The sequence below is a fragment of the Polyodon spathula genome, chromosome 15 (genome assembly GCF_017654505.1).
Source record: "Polyodon spathula isolate WHYD16114869_AA chromosome 15, ASM1765450v1, whole genome shotgun sequence".
Taxonomy (NCBI): Eukaryota; Metazoa; Chordata; class Actinopteri; order Acipenseriformes; family Polyodontidae; genus Polyodon; species Polyodon spathula.
Window position 1 is genome coordinate 6883327 of NC_054548.1, and position 27257 is coordinate 6910583.

Here is a 27257-nt window from a genome sequence, read left to right on the forward strand (position 1 = left end):
AGATATCTATATAATATATATATATATATATATATATATATATATAATATATATCTATAATATATATATATATATATATATATATATATATATATATATAGATATATAGATAGATAGATAGATAGATAGATAGATATCTAGATTAAAGATAAAGAAATGGTCTTAATCTGCTGTATTTGTTAATAATACAATTCGAAATTGGCAGTTAGGTTGGCTGCAGCCTTTTAAACTCGTTGAGTCAATGCATCGGCCTCTAGAGGGCACTACATCTCCTGGTTATCAATATCACAGCACACTTTTAGACTGTGTGGTCCAGTGGTTAATGAAAAGGGCTTGTAACCAGGAGAGGCCCCATTTCAAATCCCGGCTCAGGCACTGACTCGCTGTGTGACCCTGAGCAAGTCACTTAACCTCCCTGTGCTCCGTCTTTCGGGTGAGACATTGTTGTAAGGGACTCTGCAGTTGATCCACAGTTCACACACCCTAGTCTGTGTAGGTCGCCTTGGATAAAGGTGTATGCTAAATAAACAAATAAGAAGAAGAATATAATGCAATCAGGTATTCCAGTTAAAAATACAGACTCTGAATAGAATCTACACAGTAACTGACTTTTCAAGTATCTTCAAATTCCACTTTTATATTTTTTAACACGCCCTTTCTTATGTTTTCTCTCATTTTGTGTGGTTCTGACTGAAATTACTGAAATACTGTGCTATTCTTTCCTTCAATCTGTGTTCAGGATGCATCAGTTGAAACTCTGCTCTTCAGTTCTAGTTGCCACCTCTGAGGTACAAAAACCGGGACTTCCGAACGGAAGGGGGCTGTTCAAAGTGTAAACTCTTTAGAAATCCTATATTCATCCAATAGGAAACAGTGATAATATTGCTACTATTGTATTGACAACCAATTAATATATTTAAGATATTTAGCAAGCAAGAGGACAATACAATCCCCACTCCTAGTCTTGCTGTAAATCATTTGTTATTTCCAAACTTTGGAATACTACTATATATTCACAACCAATTTCTACAGTAAACTGTAGTGTTTTCTAGAATACTGCGTTAAATATAGCAACCATAGTAAATGCTGCTGAATACTATTATAACCACATCATACAATTACAGAATATAACAATGTTATGCAAATTTCTCAAATAACTACTGTAAATTGTTGTTTTACTACAGAATATAAGCTAACTACATTTAAAGCTTGTTTGATGCAAAGTTTTCATCCAATTAACATAGATCAATAAAGCAATTAAGTTCACAGTATACATATCAGACTGTTTTCATTTGGTGGCTGGGTGCAGCAGTCTAAGAGTCGCCTTCCTTTAATGTTATGCCTCTGGCATGAGGAAGTTTATAGCACACAAAAAAATAAAGGAAGGAAAACCTTTTGAACTGGTACACCCTGGCACTACCTGTCATGAATATTGGAAACAAATGGATCACGAATGAAATACAAATATAAATTCAAAAATACATTTGCATGCAAGACATTCTATTATGCTGGATTTAATGCAAGGCAGAATTGATTTCAAGTAATCTTAGCAGGCATAAAACATTATGGCTACACATTTTTGAAGTGTAATATAATTAATATTTATGGAGAGGCTGATATTAGCTGCATCAGGATATAGTGTTAGAGTAATTAAAATAGGGCCCTTTGTTCACTAAGGTTATTAAATACTAGCAGTAAACAGCATGGAAAGAAAGATCAGCTTGAATGAAGTTGTGTAAACTCATATTTATCCTTGCATGTTGGTGGGTGGTTGGGGACAAAAACCAATATAACAACAACAGGGCAACCAGTTTTTTACATGCACCAGAATTTGCATCACAATAAAAATGTAAGTAAGGATTTGAGGTTTCATTTAACACTGAGATGTTAAATATGCCAGTGTTTCAGCGTGAGAAAGCACAAAACCATTCCATGTAAGAGATCTTCATTTTCCCAGTTTCACTACTTTAATGCTGCTTCACTCAGTTCCGTGAGGAACAGCACTATAGCAGCCAGAACTGCCCAAACTGCATAAGATGACGTGCCTTATATAATAAGACACACTCTACACACAGCACATTAACGCATAGTAGAAACACTAGTTCGTCTTAAGCTGTTAAACAGAAGCAGCTGAGTGGCTGATTGAAACCCTGATATCGATATCAGTGTACTGGGCTGGACACAAACCGATGTCATGAACACTATACAGGTCCTTAAGAGCTTTGAACCCCATTTCACCAACAATGAAGTCAACAGTGTTCTATTTTGGATGTTCAGTATTTATTGTACAGGAACTAATGTTAACTACAGTTTCAAGTTGCTTTAACAGGTTCATTTTTAAACAGGTATTTACATAAATATTCAGATGGAACATTTCTCAGGGTGCATTACAAATACACACATGGCGCATATATATAGTGGCAGAGCATGTGGTCTGCATGTAAATAAAGTCTGGGTGTTGTTTGTGTTTTGGTGGTGGTTGGCAGGGACGGGGTTAATTCCTGTTCCTGCCAAAAACCTGTGAGAATGTGGCTGATCCCAAACGAGATAATTGGTGTCAAGTGGGAACAGCCACATACTATAAAAGAGAGCTTCCAGTTCCATTGGAGCGAGATCACCAGGGAGCTGGTTTATGAAGAGAAGGGCTGCTTAAACAGAGAAAAGTATTATGTGAAGTGTTTGTCACTGGTAAATGGCTTAGCTGTCCAGTCTGATAGTGAGGGACTGTTTTAAGAGCAGTTAGGCTCTATCTTTGAGCTAGGGTTTTGTTTTGTAAAAATAAGTGCATGAAAATGCTTCCTTGTGCAATTCTTGTGTCTGGGAGAGGTTATGTTACAATATATATGGGCCACCACAATGCCAGGCTTTCATGCTAGCCAAAGTACTGTTTCTATTTTCATAAATGCGTGTAGAAAGTTATTTACTTCGGCAATTATTACCGCAATGTTATCTAATGTTTCAGATGATGTAAAAATAGTGTGGTCGTGTTTGATTGACAATTCCTTCTGGCTGTTCCCCTCTGTTCTTTGGCACTATCTGTAGTGTCTGCCTCAGCACTTGTTTCTGTGAGGGACTGGATTCACTTTCATTTTTCAGATTTCAACCATATTATCAGAAAAAAAATAGTTGATAAACCTATGAGAATCTGGTATGTGTGTGTATTTCAATGTGTGAAAAATACACTTGCCAAAATGTTTGTCTAACAGAATAAAATATGTGCTTTGTTAAACTCATTTTTTGTCATTAAGTGCTTAAACAGTAAATAGCTGGGTTCTGAAAAATACAATGTTTTACGTCCCCACGTGTTGCTACAACTGTTTAAATAACGTACCTGTAATTTTTCTTTTCATTGTTAACAACCAGACAATTTTTTACACTTATAACTTTAAAGTCTGTTTCAAAGCTCTTTTCAGAATGGCTGCTCTAGTGCACTAGGGTTTGAGATCTGTCCCCTAACTCAGTGGTTCCCAGCCCTGGTCCTTGGAGACCCCCTGACTGCTGGGAAGTGAGCTCCCAATTACTTAACTAGACCATTAATTAAATTGATAATTTGCTTAATTAGACCTTTGTAATTGTGTTCAGCTCTTAAACAATTGCAGATTTCAAGTTAACTATAACATTTTATAATCAGGGTGGCATGGTGGTGCGGTGGTTAACGCTGTTGCCTTATAACACCAGGGTCCTGGGTTCAATTCTGGCCTCAGGGGTCTGTCTGCGTGGAGTTTGCCTGCTCTTCCTGCGTTCGTGTGGGTTTCCTCCCACAGTCCAAAGACATGCTGGCTCAATGGATTGGCCTCTGACATCCCATCCAGGGGGTAGTTACAGATGATGGATGGATTTCATAAGTAACTTGAACTCTGCAACTGTTTAAGGTCTGAAAACAATTATGGTCAGTTAAGTATTTGAGTATTAATGAAACCCAGCAAACACAGTGGGAACCACAGCTCTAAATCAAATCACTGCAGAAAAAAAAAAAAACATAACTAGTGCTCTGGCTTTTCTTTCCAATACCACACCAATTGTTATTGCTGTGCTGCCTGTTTGACAATATGGGCAATAATCCTTACACTATCAGTACACTAGAGCAGACATTTTAAGAGCTTTGAAACAGACTTTAAAGGTATAAGTGTAAAAAGTTGTCAGGATTTTAACAATTAGAAGAAAAATTACAGGTACATTATTTAAACACTTGTAGCAACACATGGGGAGGTGCGACATTATATTTTTCGAAACCCCACTACTTATTCTAAGTTATAATCTTATAGAACATTATAAGTGTCTTTGGGGAAACCCATGTAGAAATCCCACTGCAACTCGCACTGGTCGGATCTCACGACCTCATACATTGTGTTGAATGGTAGACTAGTATATTTAAGCAATAAGTCCAGGGTTCAGTCAAGCTAGACAAAGGTTTTTAATAGTAGGTATTATACTGTGTTCAATATTTAATTAAATATGAAGCATATAATTATTGAAATCGCAGTAATTCCATTTTAAACAAAGCAAACACAATCATCGATTGCTATAACAAAGCATTCCCCCAAGAAACAGATTCATGAGCATAATCATTTGCAAAAGCGCACTGGTGTGAGTCACTATATAATTTAGAAACATTGTATGCAGGAGGACTATTTCTGTCACAAGAGATTTCAGCTTGCGCTGTTAGTTCAAACATTGAAATGACCAGCCCATCAAATCAAGGAACATAGAAATGAAAGGTCAGGAAATTTCACCCACAACATTCTAATTATTTTCTATTGTGTATCAAACTCTTTGTTTCACAGTAAAACACCTCTATTGTCTGAATAGCCTTGTTAACCTGTCTTGTGTGTTGTGTTCTTCTGCCATGTTTGCAAAGCACACGTGTAACTCAGTCCTCAATTTAAAGTATGCACAGAACAGTATATATATATATATATATATATATATATATATATATATATATATATATATATATATATATATAAGGTTTTTTGATTGGTTAAGTCATGTTAAAAATGTCACTGGCATAATTCAATTATGAGAATTTGAACAATTTGATCATCCTAACACCCCCCCTCTCCCCGTCCCAATTAGTTTGGATAATATAATTTTTACTGTAAATTCATGTGGTTGGATTTTGAATGTGTGAGTTGATCCACAATGACCCGATGTAGAGCACTGTGTGTGCAGACTAATTCAATAGGAGTTTGAGTTTAATGGGGATTATATAGTTCTGTTGTAAGTACATAAAACAACACCCCACCCCCATTTATTATACTGCTAACATTTTACAGGAACACATATTCATCTGATTTATATGTCAGTCTTATAAAGTAAGAACATTAATATCTGATGTTTAACACTAAGGTAAACTTTTATTACTGAATGGTAAAAGCTGAACACAGTATAGGGCACTGGCTAATAACCCTACTGTTTCTATTTACAAGGTAATATAGGTAATATCACTTTCATTATCTTCATCGCCTCTGTCAGCCGAGATAGTGACAGTCTGCGAGTTAAGATGAATCAAAACCTATGGAACAACTTGAAGTGAAGCTGGAGTAGCCACATATTTTCGTGAGAAGCGCTGCTACCAGTATGACAAAAACGTAAAAAAAAAAAAAAAAAAAACAGTAAGCATTCACAACTTATCAATGCATACGTTTTATATCTGCTGTCATATTTTGAAGTTGACTTCTCCATAACATTCATTGTAAAAAGTTGCAAGATGAATTAATTTGTAAAACGCCAATCAATGCGACAATGAAATTAGACTTCCTCTGTGAGAGCCGGAACTCTGGAGGCTGACTGAAAATGCGGAAATCAGATCGTGTCTGTGTTTACATTCTCTCTATTGAGTGCATTTATTGCGGAGCGTCGGTAAGTCACAAGCGGACTCACGCACGGCACACCGTGCTCAAAGTGTACAGCGGAGTACACGGCTGGAGCTCCCACGAAACAAAGAGCAAGGCTGTGGAAATCAGTGGAACAGCGTGTTCGTGCAGTTTAAATTTGTAATGTGAAAAGCTGTGTATCTCCCCGAGTGGAAAATGTGGTTGAAACCGGAGGAAGTTCTGCTGAAAAACGCTTTGAAGCTTTGGGTGACCGAGAAATCCAGCTCGTATTTTGTTTTGCAGCGCAGAAGGGGACATGGAGATTGTGGGGGAAAAATAACAGGTAAGAAAGGGGGTGGTCTTTTACAGGACGTAAATGGGGGAGAATGACACGCAGTTTTATATGACAACCCGCTAACTTCAAAATGCAAGGAAAATGCGCGTTATGTTCAGAATTTGCTGGATGACTTTCTACTGGTACACTTATAAAACCGATTGCTGAATCAGGTTGTTGTAATTATTTTCAAATTGTTATTACCGGTATTTATTTATTTTTTGTGCTGAAAATAAACTTAATGAAAAGAAACGGTATATTGTGCGAAGTGGCATTTTTAAACGGCTGGTCATATTCAACTGGTGTGTTAGTTTGAACAATGGTCACCTCATTATTTATCTCTAATATAAATGAAGTCTACATGATGTGTAATCCAAAATATGGTTATCAAATTGAAGAAATCGGCATGTGCGCCTGTGTAGGTTGTGTGTATTTACTGGCTGTTACAGTAGTAATGCAATAGTAATAACATGTACACAGTATCATGGTCATAAAAATGTAATTATAGAACTACAGTAAAGTACCTTACCAGCATAGAATAAACGACAGATCAGGCAGTCATTTACCAGCCTTTCTTAATAACATGTTGTGACATACAGTGCCGGTATTTTCCTTGTTTAATTTCAATCGCATAACTTTGACCAGTACTGTATGTGGATGGGAACCGGATTATTTAAAGATGGGTCATTTTTGCTTTCAGTCTTTAGATTAATAATTGTAACATGTGTTGATGCTGTATTTTTCCAAATTCAATTACAAAAAACAAAACAAAAATAAATATTGAAATATATCGTCATCCACGTGTGTGTGTGTGTCCATGTGTGGTTTCCATGATTCAAATCAATCTGTAAGCGCATTTTGTAAAGACACGTACTACCATTACATGATTATGGCACAGTTTACGGTTTCAATAGCTTTCCTAAAATAACTATGGCAGCGTTAAATGTGTGGTCTTGGTGGAAAAAATACTAGAAGTATGTGCGGAAGAGAATATCAAAGCAAAGACAAGCAAACAAAAGAAAACCCACTTGCAGCAGCAGACAACATATGGCATAAGATTGCTTCAAAGCTGCAGTATATGTTCTGTGTTCAATAAGTGGCAAGACTTAAAGAACCCAAAGCCAGCACTTACACATGCTGTACTGTACAGTAGTTCCTTGCTTTAGATTCAGGCCCATGTGTAACCTCAGACAGGTATCATGTGACTTCACTTCCTTATCCCCGAGGGTTTCTGCATCTTATCTTGTGAGATTGCCATGGCTGCATTACTGGTTTATTTCGGTTTATTACTGTTAGACCATTGTGGGGATTTAGCAACCTATCTTGTTGTTTTTTTTTAGCTTTGGAGTTTTGTTTTTCAAAAATACATTTGTAATTGGTGAATATTTACATGCTACAATTCTTAACAAATGTCTAGGTGGCACACCAGTCCTATTCACTGGACTCCCATGCCTTTCCTGTCTGGAGACCTGGGTTTTATACTACTCAGAATAACATGACTGGTTTCAACCTAGCCACTGTGGCATTAGTCCATGTTACAAAACATCTAAACAGTTTTGCACGATTGCGCTCTTGAGAGAGATTTCTAACCCAAGCAAAGCTGGTTACTTGCACAACAGCCAATTCAAAATCTTATTTTTGGTGTAAAAAAATAACACCTTTTTGTTTAATCCTAGCAACTTGAAATTAATTGTATATATATATATATATATATATACACACATATACATCAACATACACAATATATATATATATATATATATATATATATATATATATATATATATATATATATATATATATATATATATATTATATATATATATATATAGATATATCAGACAATAGAGGTGTTTTACCTTAAACCAAAGACATTAATACAAAATAATAAATAATTAGTAGGTTGGGGGTGAAATTTCCTGACCTTCTATTTCTATATTCCCTATTAACCTATCACAGGTCGCGCTAGTTTTTCTTTTCATGCATTCCTGAAACGCACATGCCCGAAATTTTGCATCCCATCCATCAAATATACATTTTAACACAAAGGCTAATAAGCTCCAGAGATGTGTGTTTTGGTCATTTTTTATGAATGTTTAAACTCTATGGCATTTAATAGTTAAATAAAAATCTCTGTCTGTATATAAATATACATATAAATGCAGACACCCTTTTTTCTTTGTTGTGTATACTAACACTAGACCGTTCGCATGACAACGAGACAGGATTCTAAGCACTGTTTGTTGCCTTCATCTGGGTGTGTTTTAATATTTTTCTGCATTCGAAAAACAGCATCGCTGTGTCTTTTAAGCAAAGATTCTTGAAAAACTGTGCATCTGTGCATATGTTTTTTATTTTTTTGCCCAGCAGCTCTTTCACACACAGTACATCACACAGGTATTCATTTTTATGTTTAAAAAAATCTGTAAAGGCATCGCTGGTAAACTAGTAATGAAATTAACAAAAGCATAATGTTAAGTGACTGCAAAAATAAAATGCGAGTTAAAAGTAGGGTCAGGGATGAGCAGTTCATGTAATTTGTCAGCTGTGTTTGAAATAAAATTAAAGGGACCAGAATTAGGCTCAGGCAAGATGTGAAGGTAAAAGCAAAAACTGTTTTGCAATTAACAGCTTTTTCTGAGTTTAATTATGAAACAGAATCAGCTAAATTTGTCACCTGATTAAAAATAAAACCCCAAAACTTCAAACCCTACTTGTGTGTTTGCATTTACTTTTTCCAAAATACTTGTTTTATTTCTTAGCAATATGGACCTCTGTTAATATGGGGCATAACACATTATTTTAATATAAAATACAGTGCATGATGGGATACTATCATATTAATTTCCACTGTTCATTACGCTGCTAGGCACTGTAACCGAACTATTCTAATTGCTTTAGTGTGTGTGTACGCATTATGCCCGACTAAGCATGAAATGGTACTTCACTGTGGTGGATGCCAAAGTTTGAGCTGGATTAATTAAAACCTTTTTGAGTATGATTCTCTGGATTGGTTATGTAGTGTGGACAGGGGCTAAAAGTAAATGTCATTAATATTGCTGCAAAGCCAAATATGAGGCTTATTGCTGCCACCTACAGGACTGGAGTGTTCTTTAATCAATGCTGTTGTACTGCAGAACAGTTTTAAAGAGAGTGTGACAGGGTAGTGTTGCGGGCCCAGGTGGGATCGGCAGGCAAACTGCGGTTTAAGCGCAGCTGCGCATTTTTAATAAACACAAAATAAAAAGGTTTAACAAAACCAGTCACAAACACAGTGACAGAAACCAAATAACCAGCTCACGGGCCAAAACAAAAGGTTTAAACAAAATACAAAAAAAAAACAAAAAAACATAGGTAGGGCATTTGCCGTCATTACCTTAAGAAAAAAAATCAGCAAACAGACCTTCCATGTGGTATCCCCTCTCCCAGACAATTTCCTCCCATGGAGCTGTGTAGCTCCCTTATTTACCACGTGGCCAAGGTTGATTGACAATTAATCATTCAATCGACGCTTGGCTACATTTTCACATGTATCTGGCAGGGATAGTAATTAACCCCATCCCTGCCAACCTCCACCACAAACACACCCAAAACAACCAGGGCTGGAATCTCAACTTCCAGCCCTGCCATATCTAACACACATTTTTTCATATAATATTTACATATGTATATTTATTTACCCATGCAGGGCTTTTGCCCTGCCACAGCAAGTATTTCACGGTCATTGCTGCAGTGTAGTAGATTACCACGAATATGCATGTCTGCATCCCTTTCCATTCTATGCATCCAATGAACGCAAGACAAAATATACATTTTTTTTTCCATCCAATGGGTTTATTTTGTGCCTAGGACGCAAAATTTTGCGTTAACGTGACCTCTGTGTATATATCGCTTTTAAAATATATATATTTTTGCCTTCTTGATATTATATCCTTTTAGCATTCATACCAATGTCCAAAAGACGCATTTAAGTACAGGAAAGACAAAGAGCAACATTGTAATGTCATTTTTGCCAAAGTCAATGTGTTCTTGTTTTTGCTAAGAAGCACAATGTATACCCCCTCTAAAGAGTTCTCAAATCACTCTTCTCTTTATGTATAGCTGGTACAACACTATTAGAAATACCATATTTGTTCCATATGGTATTTGTTGTTGTTGTTGTTGTTGTTGTTGTTTCTCATACATCCACTAGGGTTTGAGCGTTGCAGGGAGACAGGTTCTTCAACCTACTACTGAGTATCTCCCCTTTCACGTGACCTCCTGTGTATGGTTGTGTGTTTTACTGAAATCCATTTTAGGCTTTTGTGGATTCTTTTGCTATGCCTTTTTGTTCTTTGTTGTAGACAGAAAAAAACATTCAGTGTTTATTTGTTATTGCTAATAAAAGATCAAAACTATAGTGGTGTGCTTAGCAAGTTATCAGCGAGTAACTTCTTCTTATTAAAAAATAAACAATCTTATGAATTATTTGTTTAAGAATTCATATTCTATTTAACTTTGTGGACCATGCCAAGTTTTTAAAAATGTTAGTGGGCCTTTTAAGTTACCCTATTGTATTGAGAGAGAGAGAGAGAGAGAGAGAGAGAGAGAGAGAGAGAGAGACTACAAAAGATACTAGAGAGATTAGATTGCACATGGTAACTTATCAAATAATGAAAAAATAAATAAATATAAAGAACTAAACAATGAACAACTGGCATTGTTTAGTTCTTTATATTTTGGCATAAAGAAAGAAAACAAATGGCAGCACATTACCCATGCTCAGTATAAAACACAGATTCTGTCTTTTCTATAAAAACTGGTAACAGCCGACACAAAAACAACAACATGTCTAAACAAGATATTAACACATCTCCAGCAGACTGTGTCGTCAAGTTTAATCATGTGTAAGTTTATCCCGAGATCTTTAGTGTCCTGAGATGTGTTTGTTCATTTTAAACACACACCTGGGGTAATTGTTTATCCAGGATCTCAATTATAAATCTATATATAAAATCAAATGTGATGATTCCATATCAAGAATCTTTGGGAAATTCAGCAATTTAAAAGCAATATGAAATACAAAGAACACTGGTTTATTGAAGATTCCACTCTCATTCCCTGCTCCAAGATAAAAAAAACAAAACAATAAGATTGTTGCAAATGCAAGCCAGGTCATGTAACGCCATTGTAAAAAACAAAACACTTAATTTTTCTGTTCTGCAGATTGATTGATTGTACCCTGGATCCAGTCATCTGCTTACACAAACCTACATGATGCACTTTGTTTAAATTTCCAAAAATATCTGCAGGGAGGAAAAACACTAATGAGAACCACTTCAAACAACAAAGAGTAGCACAGTGATGTAGAAATCACGGCTCCTGTAAATGTGAGTCTGAACAGGGCTGGTGTAATGCAAGAAATAGCTCATGGAGATACCTTTTGAATGCTTTTATCTGCTGCAATTTAGTTTCATTAAAGCAGAGATTGTTCGCTTTATTTAAGCACAGTGCAAGCTATACTGTTAGTAATGATCTTCCTATGCAGTTGTTGTGTGTGGTTGCTTTAGCCTGTTTTCTATAATTTGCAAGGAACAGGAATCCAATATTTCTTTCTTGATTAGGTACACAGTTGTGCTTATAGCAAATTGGTAATCTGAGTCGTAACATTTGTTTGAGCATATTGCTGTATATTATCTACAAAATATATGGAAATGTAACATCACATTCTGAAGAAGCCAATGCTTCAATGTGCTTTCTGTTCACACTTATCTGCGAGCAAAGGGACCGAATTCATTTGGATGCCAGCTAAAGTTTGTTTTTTTGGTGGTTTTCCAATTTGTTTTAGCACTGAGTCTGTTTGTGTTCACAATACAGTTTGCAAGTGCATTCGGTTCGTTTATACGGTGTGTGAGCTGGATGTTTACAATATCCTGTAAGGCATATTGAAAGATGACATCTATTGATATATTGCTCTGGTTTTTAATATAGCATGTTTTAGACTTTTGCATATTATCAGAGCTATACTGGTGTTTTCTGAAAAGAGACTAATATTGCAGATAGCAGACTGTTTGGTTCAAATTGCATGTACTGCTAACAATTGATAGAGACATTGCGTCTACAGGCTTCTTGCCCAGCATTGACTGCAAGCTAACAAGATAACAATGCTGTTATCAGCCAGGCTCTAAGACTTTTGGAATACAAAGCATAAAGGGGATAAAAGGCTGCCAGGGACTGGCGTTGGGCCCAAAGGTTCTCAGAGAGATCCAAAGAGATAATGCCACTGGAATCAAAGGGTCTCAAGAAGATAACAAAAACCAGATGTATGGACCTTTTGGGCACCAGGGGTCTGAAGAATGCGCTGAGTTCAGAGGTCGTCACACTAGACTACACACACACACAGACACACACACACACAATAAATTAAATATATGGTAACAGAATAATGTGTTGTACCTTTGCTATTGGTTAAGTGTCAGAGAAAGAGGAGGCGGACCATCTATACAGAAGGGTATTTAATGTCATGCAAAAATTGTAAGGACGAGTATTCTGTTTGTCCTGTACCTGGGACCAGACTCCCTGCATATTTCAATAAACCTGGCAACTGATTGAGGAAAAGGACTCTGTGCATTTTCTTGAATCTACTTACTCACCATCCATTTTTTTAAGTTACTTTAGTATTGAATGCCTACAATAGGAGAATAATGCAGTTTACTGTTTCTGACCGGGACAAAAAATGAACGCTGAGTTTTTTCCTGGGATGTCTGGCAACCCAAGTGTAGTTCCCGAAGACATTTTGTGTTTTTTTTGCTCTACTTTTTTCCTCAGAATATAAACTAAAATACTTCCTTGTCATGTTACCAGTTTTTTTCCTATTTGCAGCAGTTGCTCACGTGACGTTTAACAAGTGAATCAGATTCTGTGTTTGTCAAACGGACCGAGACCACCTCTTTAGGTAGAATCTGTGCATTTCATTCACAAGCGGACCTTGTTGTTCACACTTCACACCAAATGAACCGAACCCTTCCAGGTTCGGACCAAACCCTCTAAACTGACCCAGTGTGAACACATCCTAAAATTGTTGTACTGTTATACAACTGCAACTTAGATGAAGATTTTCAACTTAAATGTGACAATGCAACAACAATAATAAGTCTAATCAATATTTTTTTTTTTACCCATTCTGAAACTGTAATTTTATACGAAACTGTAGTCTGGTTAATTTGTAAAGAAAAAGGTAGTGGATCTTATAATTAAGGTTCAAGTTAGTTGGTTTCGTAGCTTAGTGGTGGTTGTGGTAGCTGCATGCTGACCTTTGTCTAGCCATATTTTAACATAATCTTCAGGTCTGAACAATACAAATGGCAGGGCGACAAATCTGTTGAACAAGGGCTAGTTTTGTGGTGTTTCGCTGTCCTATTCTCATCTGGGAGGTTTTGGAAATGTGCAGTAGTTTGTTGAGGTTCCTGTTTCACATGTCATAATGAAGAGGGGATGCAAATAACTTGACCACAGCTATCTGTCTCTCCATGCTGGGGTGAGCATGATAAACTGTGCAGAAAGGTCTGGTTTAGACTTGAAGAGCCATTTGCACTGCTACTGTACTATATTTGTTCACCAGTCTGCTGAAGAAGAAAGTTTCGTTTCCCACTGCTATGCAAAACTCTTATCTGGGGCTTTCTGCCTGTGCATGTAGAACTTCCCATGTGAGAGGCCAGAAAATTCAATGAGGACACAATTACCTTACCATTGGCCTCCACCTGTGAACCATTAAAGTTGTTGTCACATTTTCTGGATAAAAACCCCACTGTTGAAGGATCATTGGTAAGGCTGTGAATCTGAAGGAAAATGAAGACCAAAGAGCATTCTACAGAAGTTAGAGATAAAGTAATGCAAATGCATAGATTAGGGAAAGGGTACAAAATAATATCCAAGTGTTTGGATATCCCAGTGAGCACAGTTGGATCAATAATCAGGAAGTGGAAGCTGCATCACACCACCCAGGCACTGCCAAGAAAAAGCTGTCCCTCAAAACTCAGTGCTCAAACAAGAAGGAGACTTGTGAGAGAAGCCACAGAGAGGCCAACAATCACTTTGAAGGAGCTACAGAGTTCAGTGGCTGGGAGTGGAGTAATGGTGCACCAGTCAATCATACCAAGAGCTCTGCATAACACTGGCCTGTATGGGAGGGTGGCAAGAAAGAAGCCGTTACTCAAATAGTACCACCCCAAGCACGTCTGGAGTTTGCCAGAAAGCATGAGAGTGACCCAGCTGCCGTGTGGGAAAAGGTTTTTTGGTCAGCTGTGACCAAGATAGAGCTTTTTGGCCAAAACTCAAAGCGCTATGTGTGGCGCAAACCTAACACTGCATGCCTCAAGACACACCATCCCTACAGTGAAGTATGGTGGTGGCAGCATCATGCTGTGGGGATGCTTCTCATCAGCAGGGACTGGGCATCGTTTTACAATTGAAGGAAGAATAGATGGAACAAAATACAGGAAAATACTGCAAGAGAATCTGCTTCAGTCCACTAAAAAACTGAAGCTTGGGAGGAAATTCACCTTTCAGCAGGACAATGATCCCAAGCACAAGGCCAAAGCAACATTGGAGTGGCTCAAGAACAAAAAGGTGAATGTCCTACAGTGCCCCAGTCAAAGTCCTGATCTCAATCTCATTGAGAATCTGTGGCACTGTTTGAAAATTGTGGTCCACAAGCGTCGTCCGACCAACCTGAACAACCTGGAGCAAATCTGCCAAGAAGAATGGGACAAAATCACTCTGACACTGTGTGCAAAGCTGGTACATACTTACCCCAAAAGACTTAAAGCTGTTATTGCAGTACCAAATATTAATGTGTGGGGGTTGAATACTTATGCGAGCAAGATATTTCAGTTTTTTATTTTTCTTTAAAATATTTCCCAACATAAGACCAATGTCACCTTACAATAATTGATTTTGAGTTTCAGTGTTTTAAAATAAAATATCGAGCAGAACAAAATTTCAATATACCATTTGTAATTCAGTAATATGAGAGAATTGGTCAGGGGTCTGAATACTTTTGCAAGACACTGTATCTAATACTATATATATATATATATATATATATATATATATATATATATATATATATATATATATATATATATATATATATATATATATATATATATATATATGTGTGTGTGTGTATATGTAATATAATATATTGTACCGACTAGCATGTAATAATCTACATAGAATTTGCTGACAATGGTGATGAAACTTGTGCCTTCCACATGTTTTTGATGAGACCCTATGTTATAGTTGCTATATCAGTGTGTTTTCTACCCACTGAGAATAGCACTTTTCACCCCATTTTTCCAAAAGATACATGTGTAAAATAACAATACTTTCAAAATGTTCACAGGCCTGACAAAAATAATATGTGAGAAATACACTGTCAACATGATTAGAGGCAGCCAGCAAACACATTAAGATAGATTTTATCTCCCGCATTGCTGCTGTGATGTAGTGGAGTTTGGAGCCCTTGCCCTAGAAAGCCACTCACTTGAATTTATACACCTAATGTATAATTCAGAAACTGCCTTCGAATACAGATATGACAGAAAGAAAGGAAACTCGATCTGTTAGGAGGCTGTGAAGCTTTAAAGTTCTATGAAGTGCAATGCTGAACAAAGCTGATTCTGTTAAATAGGGATTTAGGGTTGGATATCAATGACAGATAATTACTTTAAACTTGCTCTGGAATTCATGTAATTGAAGAGAAAGGTCTTGGTTATATGAACACAGTCACGGACCTGCAGTGTAATATTCATCTGAGTTTTACCTTTTATTAATAGTATTTTTTTTAACCATATTTCTTCTGAAATTGGCTGAAAACTGCCTGGTAGCGTGTTCGTGTTGTTTTTTTAAACTATGTACAGTAAATCTGTGCATGAATTTGTTTTTGACAGTTTTGCATTCCGAATATGCGATTCATTAAAGCATGTAACATATTTCCTAATTTTAGTCCAAATGCTATATTACATTTGACCATCCCTAACTTTAAAGATCTTCAGTAGTACTAAGTAGAAACTCATTGATTTTTAGCATTGTCAATTTTTTTTTTTACAAGTTTTTTTTATAACATTTAGGATTGATAAAGAGTATGTTAAAGACCATAAATTCAGTATACTGAATCATGAATTGTAATAGCCCTCTCTTAATCAACCTTTATCTTAATCAGTGACGCTATCCAGATTTCATTCAGCGCAGTCCATGCTGCTTGCATTCAGACTCCTCCATACTGCTTCTGTTTCTGTAAAGTATAATCAATTCATTGTTGATTGTCCTAGCTTTCATTCTGATCAGATTTCATTTTGTCAGGCAACACAAATCTCCGGCCATTTTGCTTGGTGACAGTGCTCATTGGTTGATCAACGAGAGAAGGTTTTAGTAGTGTGTCGTGAAAACAATGGTAGAGTAATAGTTCCTTTAGTGCAGAGAATATTCTGTCTGTTTCCGCCATAAATTACACTGTTGGTAGATATTAGAACTACATATCACAACATGTTTTGCCTTGCAATGATTTATCACTTTACCAGAATGTGCACGTCAGTTTGTAAAATGGCAAGTGATGTGTGGGATTAACATTAAAACAAAAACGATCAACAAAGTGCTGCTTCAGATTTGGCAAGCGACTCTGAATCGGTGGATACAGATGCAGGTAGCGTAATTTCTTTCTTCCTACCTGTATTCGTGAAGGGACATGTTCCAGTGAAGTTGGGGGAGTGACAAGTGTGTGGTTTCAACTGAGAGACTGCTGTGATTGGATACAAACTCAGAGGCTACAGCTGCAGTGATTGGGCATGGAGTTTTGAAGGATGGAGGGAGAGGAGGCGAGAGAGTAGACAGAGTAACAAGACAGGGACAGTTAAGATGTTTTAACATTTTAAATAAAAATTTTTAAAAAATCCTATTTTCACGTTATTAGGGAATGCTAATTTATTTTAACACAGTTTACTTCTTGGATGGTCTCCTGGTACAGTTATGTTTAAAAATCTTTAGTCTCTCTTTACAGAGTAGAGGAAAAGTGAAATACGTCAGGGCAAATCCTTCCATCTGTGATCATCGTTTCTGCTGAACTGCCCTTATATAAACTGGCCTTATTGTCAACAGTAAACTAGTCTGCGAAATGTGATTTATTAGTATTATTATTCTTCTTATTATTATTATTATTATTTGTTTATTTCTTAGCAGATACTCTTATCCAAGGCGACTTACAGTTGTTACAAAGTATCACAGTACAAAGTATTACATTACAAAAGATCTCCTTGCAAATTATCACATTATAGAATATCACATTACGGAATACAATTGCTCCACTCTGTAATGTGATAATATACAATAAGATCAAATTTAAATAACAGCAAAGTAAACAGTACAGTAACTAATTACATTTAAGAGCGACTTCGACTCAGAGCAGTTAACTTATAGTAAAAATATTTGCTATAAGAGTAACGTCCAGTAAGAGCACGTGGTAAGTACGATAAATGCCTGAGAATGATTTCAAATAAGAGCAATTACAAAAAACGTGAATATGGATACCTAAGAGTAAAATAAAATCAAATATAAGATACAGGAAGTGATTATAATTAAGAGCAGTAGTAGAATACATCAAGGTATGTAGCAGTTCAGTGCAATTACAAGCTGATGCAAATACTGGTACAGTTGGGTGCCATATAGTCCAATATAGTGGAGAGTTGTGAGATTTACAGATGCTGTCTGAACAGGTGTGTCTTGAGGAGGCACTGGAAGGTGGTCAGGGCTGAGCAGTCTTGATATCGGTGGATAGGTCGTTCCACCACTGAGGGGCGAGGGTGGAGAAGGACAGAAGGTGAAGAAGGGGAAGAAATCCAGCAGAGTGATTAGGGTTGGAGAGATAGATGTTGAAATCGCCTCATAGAAGAACAACAGTGGAGGGAGAGGGGAGAGGAGGAAGTCAAGCTCATAAAGGAAGTGAGTGAGGGGTCCAGGAGGGCAGTAGAGAACAATGAGGAGGAGGTGACAAGGGGAGGTGATTTCAACAGCGTGAAACTCAAAGGTGCTAACGGAGAGAGAGGAGGGGGTACAGAAAAGATCATTTCATTATTCTTGTATAGAAAATGTTAAAAGGTACTGCATATTATCTTAAGTACAGAAAAAACGATTTGGTTTCATAATGTGCGTCCTAAAATATTTTCTTGAGGAAGAATATTGTATAATATTGAAAACTGCAATAGTATACATGCAGTGCCTATAGCAAGTCTACACCCCCTTTCAAAATTTTCACCTTTTGTTGCTTTATAGCCTGGAATTAAAATGCATTAACAGTTTTTTTGTTTTTTATTCCATTTGTTTGCACATCCTACCCCACAACTTCCAAGTGAAAAGAATATTCTAGAAAGTTGTAGAAAATTAATTAAAAATAAAAACTGAAATAGCTTGGTTGGATAAGTTTCCACCCCCCTTGTAGTAGCAATCCTAAATTAGCTCGGGTGTAAGCAAACGCCTTCAAAATCACACACCAAGTTAAGTGGCCTCCACCTGTGTTAAATTGTAGTGATTCACATGATTTCAGGATAAATTCAGCAGTTTGTGTAGGTTCCCTCTGCTGGGTAGTGCATTTCAAAGTAAAGACTCAACCATGAGCACCAAGGCGCTTTCAAAAGAAGGGACAAAGTTGTTGAAAGGCACAGATCAAGGGATGGGTATAAAAAAACATCAAAGGCCTTGAATATCCCTTGGAGTACGGTCAAAACAACTATTAAGAAGTGGAAGCTGTATGGCACCACTGAGACCCTGCCTAGATCAGGCCATTCCTCCAAACTGGATGATCGAGCAAGAAGGAGACTGATCAGAGAGGCTACCAAGAGGCCAATGGCAACTTTGCAAGAGCTACAGGCTTTTATGTCCAAGACTGGTCAAAGTGTGCATGTGACAACAATATCCCAAGCACTCCACAAATCTGGCCTGTACGGTAGGGTGGCAAGAAGGAAGCCATCACTCAAGAAACCCCACATTGAATCCTGTAAGTATGCAAAAAAACAATCGGGACATTCTGTAGCCATGTGTCAAAAAGTTTTGTGGTCTGACGAAACTAAAATGGAACTTTTTGGCCTTAATGTAAAGCGTTATGTTTGGCGCAAACCCAACACAGCACATCACCCAAAGAACACCGTCCCTACTGTGACGCATTGTGGTGGCAGCATCATGTTATGGGGATGTTTCTCATCGGCAGGGACTGAGGCACTTGTCAGAATAGAAGGGAAAATGAATGGAGCACAGAGAAGACCTTGAGGAAAAACCTGCTGCCCTCTGCAAGAAAGCTGAAACTGGGACGGAAGTTCACCTTTCAGCATGACAACAACCCAAAGCACACAGCCAAAGCTACACTGGAGTGGCTAAGGAACAAAAAGGTAAATGTCCTTGAGTGGCCCAGTCACAGCCCCGACCTAAATCCAATTGAAAATTTGTGGCATGACTTGAAGATTGCTGTCCATCAATGCTCCCTAAGGAATTTGACAGCGCTTGAACAGTTTTGTAAAGAAGAATGGTCAAATATTGCCAAATCTAGGTGTGCAAAGTTGGTAGAGACCTATCCCAACAGACTCACAGCTGTAATTGCTGCCAAAGGTGCTTCCACCAAGTATTAACTCAGGGGGGTGGAGACTTATCCAATTATGAGCTTTCAGTTTTGTATTTAATATATATATATATATATATATATATATATATATATATATATATATATATATATATATATATATATATATATATATATATATATATATTTCTCAATAAAAACATTTTTTCCCTTAACAGTGTGGAGTATGGTGTGTAGATAAGTAGGGAAAAAAAATCCTCATTTAAATGCATGAAACTCTGAAGTACTGTTGCAACAAAATGTGAAAAAGTTCAAGGGGGTGCAGCCTTTCTATAAGCACTGTATATCAGATCTGTTTTTCAGACTATTATAAAAGAAAATAAATAATAGTGTCACCATAACAATCCAACTTATTAGATTCAGAGGTAAAAATGAACTTGTATTTCTGTAATTGGATGTTCTCCCTTTATTAAATGGCGTCTACTCTCTCGCCTTCCTCTCCTTCCCTGCCTCAAAACTCCACGCCCACTCATAGCAGCCATAGCCTCTCAGTTTGTACCCAATCACCGCAGTCTTTCAGTTGAAGCCACACCCTCGTCACGCCCCCAGCTTCATTGGGGCGTATCTCTTCAGGAATACAGGTAGGAAAAGAAATGCTGCATTTAGGTACCTTGTGTCACTCAGACATACGTCACACTTTCCAAACACAACTTGCAAGGTAAATGTTTGGTATAGTGATCAACGTATTGTTTTGTGACGATTTTCTGTTATGAAGAAAGCAATAAAACCTCCCCTTTTTCGCTTAGCTTTTAAAAAGTTTATTTAAGTTTAATTTGAGTTTTCACTTGTGTGTATACCTCAGTGAGGCAAACTAAAGTTTTCGTATTTTAACTTAAATACATTAGTAATGTACTTTAGCTTAGGTATTATACCAGTTTATATGATAGACTAACCTATTATTTACCTGTTGTCAGAGTAATAATAATTACAAAAAAAAATAAAGCAGCAAAAAAACAGATTTTTTTTCTCCAGTTTATCATTAAAAGGGCTTGGGAATTCAGTACAGAGTTGAGAGAGGTCGCTGTATTTTTTAAATGAGAAACACTCTGCTTTTATATGAAAAAAATGAAAAATGAATGTTTTATAGGAAAGTGCAGTTTGGTCACCAGTGCCTTTTTGTTTGAGAATCTGTAATTAGTTCGATCAAGTTAAAAATATTCTTCATCAATTATTTCTCACCTCCTTTACTTGGCTTACCTTGAAAAACGATATCAGAAGAGCATCAAATACTAGTCCTGCCATTTTATTATAACAAGAATACTGGTTGATGGTGACCAATTCCAGAACTTGGGATCTAAAGTAAGGCCACAGTTACAGTGTCTGATAGCAGCTACCAGAGAAATCAAAGACAACAAGTTATGTGATCGTGACACTCTGACTAGATAAGCCTCAGCAAGGTTTTACAGAACTGGGGAATCCCCAAGCATTGCATCAACCACCTGTGGTTCTCAGGATTACCCCTAAAAATAAGTGATGCAATAGAGGAGTTTCCTGGTGCTATAAAATGTTCTCACAAAATCCTTAGAGTAATATCCCCAGCAACAGGGAAGGACCCTGTTTGTCACCCAGTAGCGACGAGACGTGATGTGGGCATTCCTCAGCTAATTTTGGAGTTCTGGTCTCTGTTTAGTTCCGGCTGGATCTTGTAGGTCAACATTGAAACCTAATTCTTTACGGTCCTTAACGTGGTATTGTTTTCTTTGCAGAGGCAAAGTCACGATGTACCTACAGCAGGTGAGTGTGTGGGGTGATTAGAACATTTTAGCAATGTTTGGTATATCAGCATCATACTTGAGATTAAATTCAACTAACTGACAGTTTAAACAAGCTGTGGTCTAAACATACTAACACAGTTTGCTACTTTATAATGATATTTAAAGAACTTTATAGCTAACAAAATAATTCCAGCAAATCAAATCTAATATGTATTAGCATCACCTCGTCTGTCTCGGTTTACGTTTTATGAAAGAAAAAATCTGTTCAAGTGTTTTATTTGTAATGGTGTGTTTTTTTCAGTGCATTTGTAAACAATAACATTGGTGAACATATCTTACTTTTCTTTAGCACATTTTTAAAAATATATTTCTCCAGGAAAAGAAAACGTAAAACTTAACTGCTGTTTCTTTTCTGTTAAATAACTCAGAAGATAGATGCATTGGTTTGCATCTGAGTGTCGATCTCCATGACTGACATGTTTTTAATGGTGCCTTAAATCCTTCATGCGACTTTACGAAGTTCACCAAAGTACAGCAGCATTAAAGTACAGTATCTGCAGGGAGCATTCGATAATTATTCAGCAGCTTCAAATTAAAAAATCAAACTCTCTTTTACCATAATGTTAAATAATCAAACTCGCCTTTACCAATAACTTCCATTCGTTACATAGGTCTAAAATATTCAGTTTTTAAAGAACCACATTATAGCAAACAGGCACACTATTTTCATTTTAAATTTTTTTTTTTTTTACATTTAGTCGTTGCCAATTATTTTTCTTCCAATTTGAAAATGGCCAATTATTATTATTTAGGCTCGGCTCACCGCTACCACTGCTGCGCTGACTCGGGAGCGGTGAAGACGAACACACACTGTCCTCCGAAGCGTGTGCCGTCAGCCGCCCGCTTCTTTACACACTGCGGATTCACCATGCAGCCACCCAGGAGCTACAGCGTGGGAGGACAACACAGCTAACGGGCAAGCCCACAGGCGCCCGGCCAGACTACAGGGGTCACTGGTGCGCGGTGAGCCGAGGACACCCTGGCTGACCTAGACCCCTCCTCCCCCGGCGACGCTCAGCCAATTGAGCACTGCCTCCTGGGAACTCCCATCCATGGTCGGCTGTGGAATAGCCCAGACTCGAACAGGCGACGTCCAAGCTATAGGGCGCATCCTGCACTCATGCAGAGCGCCTTTACTGGATGCGCCGCTTGGGAGCCCTACTATTTTCATTTTTAAACGGACATGTGGTACTACACTAAGTTCTCAGTTTTGCAAAATGATATTTATTGAAGCTAGTGTAGTACCAGATGGCATGTTTTAAAGTTAGTGTTTCTTTCAATAGTGTCCTTTTGAGACTTGCAGTATATTGTGTAGTGCACAACACAAGTTTCATCAGTTAGTGACATGATATGTAAAGCAAAAAAATAAATCTGTTTGGAATATCGTGGGACCAGTGTGTAATAATTTTTTTAATGTAATGCAGAAAGTGCTGTTTAAACTTTAGAATTCGATTTCAGATTTTTAGTTGTGACACTTGAGGCAAAATTCTGTTTCCATGCAAAATCATTGCTCTGTGCTTGCCAACAGAACTGCAATTTCTGGATATGATGTGTGGGGGTGGGGTTGATGCAGTAGTAGTACTGACAGCTGAGATCATTTATAACACTACAGTACTTCCAGCTGCTCACGGTTAGTTTTGTTACCTCAGATTCACCTCAGGTGCAGCCAACATTAATTCACTACAAATGGAATGAGGGATAATTTGTACACATCTTTCTCCTTGTACCGCTGGGAGGTCTAACAGAATGCGTGGATGACATCAAAACCTTGAGCCGATCATGCCTTCCATTTGTCAGCTCTGCCATTAAGGCTTTTATCACTGGGGATCCATCATTAGTGATTTGATGGTCCAGTTTTGATATGGCACATAAATAATAGAAATACCGATACTGATTTTTGTAATTATTATTTTTTGTGATCAATTAGTAACATTTTTATGAAAAAAGAACAAAACTATATACAGCTGTGACGATAGGCTTATCATAAATAAGGTCATTGAAGCAAACACTCACATAGACTCACATAGTTCCAAAACAGTAATCTGCTTGCTATAATGCAATGTTCTGCATCTTTTCTGATTTTCTAATTAAACCGATTTAAACTGACCTGACTAGAGTATTTTACTTTTACACACTAAAATAGCATGTGTGTGTGTGCGCGGCCGTAGTTACTCTACCCAACTGCTGTGACCTGTAAAAGACCAAACTCTATTGACATGGCTATCTCAGATCAGCTTATGAGTGGTGACACTTAACATGACATACAAGACAGTATTTTAATGTTTGTGGATATCAGGGGAGATAGACAGTCAAAAAAATTGCATGGTGGAATTAAGTCGCCATTGAAAACATGCCAGTCATAAGTGATTGGTACTCAATGTGTCTAGCTTCTGTGAGTTTGAGTTTTAAAGAAAATAGATGACAAAACTGTCTTAAAAAAGTTCATTCTTTCAATGGGTAAATACACCATGGAAAAGTGTAAGATATGTTTGCCATTTTTATTGTATATAAGTGTTATGAAAAAATATTATTAAAAATCAAATACACATTTAACATAATGTGTGCCTCTTTCATATAAGAAAATGTGAGCTCTACGAAGTGATGGTAATGCTGTACACTTGAGTCCTGCGGGTGACCTGTAAAAGCGGATCGGGTTCGGGTCAGAATGTGAATTTCTTTACGGTGTGCTGTTCGGGTGTGGGTCAAAAAATGTAATTTTCAGGTCAGGCTTGGGCCTTAATTTGAATCGGCAAAACCGTTTTCTGTCCTTTCAGCGTACTCGTCTATAACTCTTTCACAAATAACGCATTAGAAGGTAAATGTCCCAGTATTTCCTGCACTAAAGCAGGAGGCGATTAGGGAGGAGTCAGCTGACCAGGCAGTGTTCTCGGTTTGTATTGCCGCATGTTTGATCCTTTTGTCACGTCTGCTTGGTGGTATTAAAAATGTCTGTGGACGAGGTGAAACAAAAGATAATTACAGATTACACAAACGCTCAGTTATTTTTTATTCGTCACCAGTTTAACAACTGCATCAGTACCATTTTTATTGTTTTTACATTTATTTTTAAAGGCTATCTGCCGATCATTCTGAAAAATATAATTTTACGCGATATTCTGAATCTCTTTTTTTTTTTTTTCCTTGGACCTACCGCATTTGATCTCATCAAAAAAAAAAAAAACAGGTTACAGTACTGTAAGTTGTGAGAAGGAAAAAAAAAAAAAAGCAAAGCAGATACATACCAGTATTTATTTTATTTTGTGTAGAACTTATTTGTAATATATACTGTTCAAAAAAAGAAACGCAGAGGTGTTTTGAATGTACTTCTAATAGCATTAGTATGGCAGTTTGCTTAGTAAAATTGACGGTTCCAAAGAACCTTAACCTGTACAGAAGTCATTAAGACAATCAATAAAGTCACTTTCAAAGGTCAAACAAAGTTCAAGGTCAACAGAAATCGGTAATGGGTATACCCACAATTGGCATTGATGATGGCCTGACATCCCCTGCCCATGGATTGGATCAAATCCTGGATAACATGCCGGAGAATGGGAACCCACTCTTGCTGAAGAGCCTGGAAAAGTCCTTGTAACATCTGGGTGACGTCGTCGCACACGCCGATCAAGATCATCCCACAAATGCTCAGTGGGGTTCAGATCTGGTTATTGAGATGGCCATAGAAGAAAAATATGTTTAATATAAAATGAAAATTGCTATTATTTATAATTAAAAATAAAATAAAATAATAAAAAAAAAAAAACATTTAAAATCAATGTTTTTAGGGAATTTTAAATGGCTTTCAAACCAGCACTGTTTTTCTATTTTTCAAATTGGGAGCACATGCATGTACCTACTGGGCATTTCAAATGAGAGTTTAATTTGTCATATTACATCCTAATACTTTAAATTCCATAAAAAATGACAAAAAGCACAGATTGTAGATTTATTTTGGTAGCAAAAAATCAACATCAGCATAATTCAGCATTGAATTCCAATATGTATTGCAGTACATATTGCAATATTGTCTTCAGTCCCAATATCCACCCCTATGCTGTATAGCCTATTGTGTTATCTCAATCTCTGGAGAATGGTAGAGCTGCCTGTGTGTGAATGTGAGAGAGCCAGATGACACAGACAGTAGGTAAAGGACAAATACTTGAAGGTTCTGGTCGAATTGCAGGTCTTATTAAAGTGGGTCGGGTCGCGGGTAAGAAGACAATGTTGCAGTGGGATCGGGTCAGGTCTTGTAGTAGCGGGTCCTGGTTGGAAGCGGGTCATGAAAACCATGCAGGACTCATGGTTGTAAAAAAAAAAAAAAAAAAAAAAAAAAACTGTAGAGCTTTGGAAAAAGATTGTCATTCTCATGGCTTTAAAAAGAAAAAAAAAATCAACTGGTATTTATGAGAACTCGCAATTTGCTTTTATGCAAAATGTTTAATTGCAGTGGACTACAATACATGTTTGCACTCCAAAATAATCCTTTGTTGTGGGTTTACTACAAGCTACCATAGTTTACTCCTTGCTCAGTTTGTATTCCACAGGTATTTCTAGCCATGTGGACACACACTTATTTAATCAGCTTGCCATTACTTTACTGGCTCAGAAAGACAAATCGCCTATGTCTTGCATTTATTTCTGCAATTTGCTTTTAGTGGATTTGCCTCCCTAGTGCCTCTTGTGACCCCTTGGATTTTGTAAGGGGGTGCTTGTTTAACCCCCATGGTGACCCCTGGGCGGCGCTAACGATAGCAAAGCTGCACCCTCCGGGCATACGGACGGTGCACCCTCTGGTCGTGCAGCTGGAATTTACCATGCGCCCCTTAGCAGTAGGTGGTCAGCAACCATGTGGCAAAGCAAAATTGATTAAAGGAAAAAAAAAAACCTTGAGGATCTGAACTTTTCATGTCAAACTTTTTATGTCGGGTTGATTTGGAATACAAGCTCAGTTTGGGATTCTTGCATGTTGGATTAAGATTTGGTGCACTTTGAAACGATTTGAGTCAGATTGATTTTGAACAAAGGCAGAATACTGCATACGTGAGACGAACAGGTACATGTAATTCTACTTGTATTCACAATCTCATCTCATGAATTTACTCTTAACAGTTTGTCCTTCATTTTGATTATCCTTTTGCTAGAACGAACTCCTCGATATAACGAACAAAAGGCTTGGGCCCCAACAGGTTTGTTGTAGCGAGGGTGTACTTTATTTGAGTACAGTCTACTGTGTGGTTATGACAACTGCCATTACATTTCTCTACAATATTATAGCAGAAAGTCAGTCACGTAGTGCGTATTGCTAATGTGTGCCTGGTGAGGACTAGGCGATCTTTCACAGCAAAAATGCCCAGTTGTGCCGCACTGTTAGTTCCTCAGCCTGCGAGTGTAGTTTTTCCTGTCAATGACGAGTAAAGAACTACTTAAGAATCAGCAACGGAGATTCCTGCATGCGTGACCTCCCATATCTTTAGATTGATGTTGTAGATTAGTTCACTGCGAATCACAATAATAGACAGATTATACACAAGTGAAATGTCAAACATCAACATTCCACAATTCTGCAGACTGCTGCTTCATTAGGAAAGGCTCAGTTCCTCTTTTGAAATTCCTTTTTGTTTAGCAACAGCAGGTATATTTTGGTATGTCAAGGTAGGAATTTAGTGATGAAA

The 27257-nt window shown here is 37.3% G+C and overlaps 1 protein-coding gene across 1 annotated transcript in view; it reads left to right on the forward strand.

Annotated features, from left to right (window-relative positions):
• Window positions 1-5835: 5835 nt before the first annotated feature.
• LOC121327645 (TBC1 domain family member 8-like) overlaps window positions 5836-27257 on the forward strand; it is a 60515-nt gene continuing 39093 nt past the window's right edge. The window contains exon 1 of the mRNA XM_041271777.1: window positions 5836-6159. Within this exon, the coding sequence (XP_041127711.1) occupies window positions 6033-6159 (127 nt within the window). The 5' untranslated portion in view covers window positions 5836-6032. The remainder of the gene's footprint in view (window positions 6160-27257) is intronic.